Source organism: Bison bison, unplaced genomic scaffold (genome assembly GCF_000754665.1).
Source record: "Bison bison bison isolate TAMUID 2011002044 unplaced genomic scaffold, Bison_UMD1.0 scf7180017853311, whole genome shotgun sequence".
Lineage (NCBI taxonomy): Eukaryota > Metazoa > Chordata > Mammalia > Artiodactyla > Bovidae > Bison > Bison bison.
The window spans coordinates 3033-4226 of record NW_011483884.1 but is presented as its reverse complement, the minus strand read 5'-3'; the positions used below and the strand labels follow the sequence as shown (position 1 = coordinate 4226).

General features: G+C 42.7%; 1 protein-coding gene across 1 annotated transcript in view; it reads left to right on the top strand.

Moving 5' to 3' along the window:
- BTK (Bruton agammaglobulinemia tyrosine kinase) overlaps window positions 1-1117 on the top strand; it is an 11936-nt gene extending 10819 nt beyond the window's left edge. Inside the window, exons 7-8 of the mRNA XM_010854313.1 lie at window positions 147-265; window positions 787-1117. Coding sequence (XP_010852615.1) covers window positions 147-265; window positions 787-983 — 316 coding nt within the window. The 3' untranslated portion in view covers window positions 984-1117. The remainder of the gene's footprint in view (window positions 1-146; window positions 266-786) is intronic.
- The last annotated feature ends 77 nt before the right edge of the window (window positions 1118-1194 follow it).

The following is a 1194-nucleotide window of genomic DNA, read 5'->3' as shown; positions in this document are numbered from 1 at the left end:
GGAATATGTTAGTTATGGCATTTGTAAAAGACACTGTAGTATTTAGCCTGTAGTATTTGTGCAACTCTTATGGCTCTGCCAAGAAAATTTAATCAAATATCAAACTCTCCAAATTGTAACAGCAACAAGTCCTGAATCCTTTGCAGGTATGTTCTGGATGATGAATATACAAGCTCAGTAGGTTCCAAATTTCCTGTCCGGTGGTCTCCACCAGAAGTTCTTATGTACAGCAAGTTCAGCAGCAAATCTGACATTTGGGCTTTTGGTGAGTGGATACGATTACATGGATTATACAGCTCAAAGGAAAAGGAATGCTGTTGGGAAGTTCACACTCTGCAACCTGCACAGAGAGACTGTTATTTGTTCTTGCTTTCATTCATCTAATCCTTAGGGAATCGGGCACCACAGGGGTTTCTGGGGATTAAAAACAGTAAAGTAGACACGATTCCTGCCTTCTTAGAATTTAGAATCTATTGAGGGAAACAAACAATTCATTCAGTATTCCACAGCTTCTGAATACTAATTATGTACCAGGGACTCTGCCAGACTCTATAACCACAAAAACAAATAAGATGCTGTCTCTCTCCTAGAGGAACTAATGGTCCAGGGCAATCCTGATTACCTCCAGTGTACTCAGTACTATAGCAGAAGTTTGAACAAAATTTTTAAAAAGCCCAGGGGTGGGGTGGGGGGTGGAACCACCTGAATGTAATGTTTGAAGTTGATCTAGGAACACTAGGATCCCTCTTACCCAGAAACAACACATTTTGTTTTTTCATTGTCTAGGGGTGCTGATGTGGGAAATTTACTCTCTGGGGAAGATGCCATATGAGAGATTTACTAACAGTGAAACAGCTGAACACATTGCCCAAGGCCTACGTCTCTACAGGCCTCATCTTGCTTCGGAGAGGGTATATGCCATCATGTACAGCTGCTGGCATGAGGTAAGTGTTTTAGTGGGACCTCTTAAATTATTTCCTTGAACGTACTTTCCCATGTACCTGACCAAGCACCGACACCCTACTCTCCCTCGCCATATAGCAACTGAGCACAGACAGATAGCTGTACACATTCTCAAACCCCAGCCTACATCCCAATCCTTTCATGACCAGAAGTTTTTCCACGCCCACTCCAATTCTCACTAGAGGATCATTCAGTTCAGTTCAGTCGCTCAGTCATGTGCGACTCTTTGCG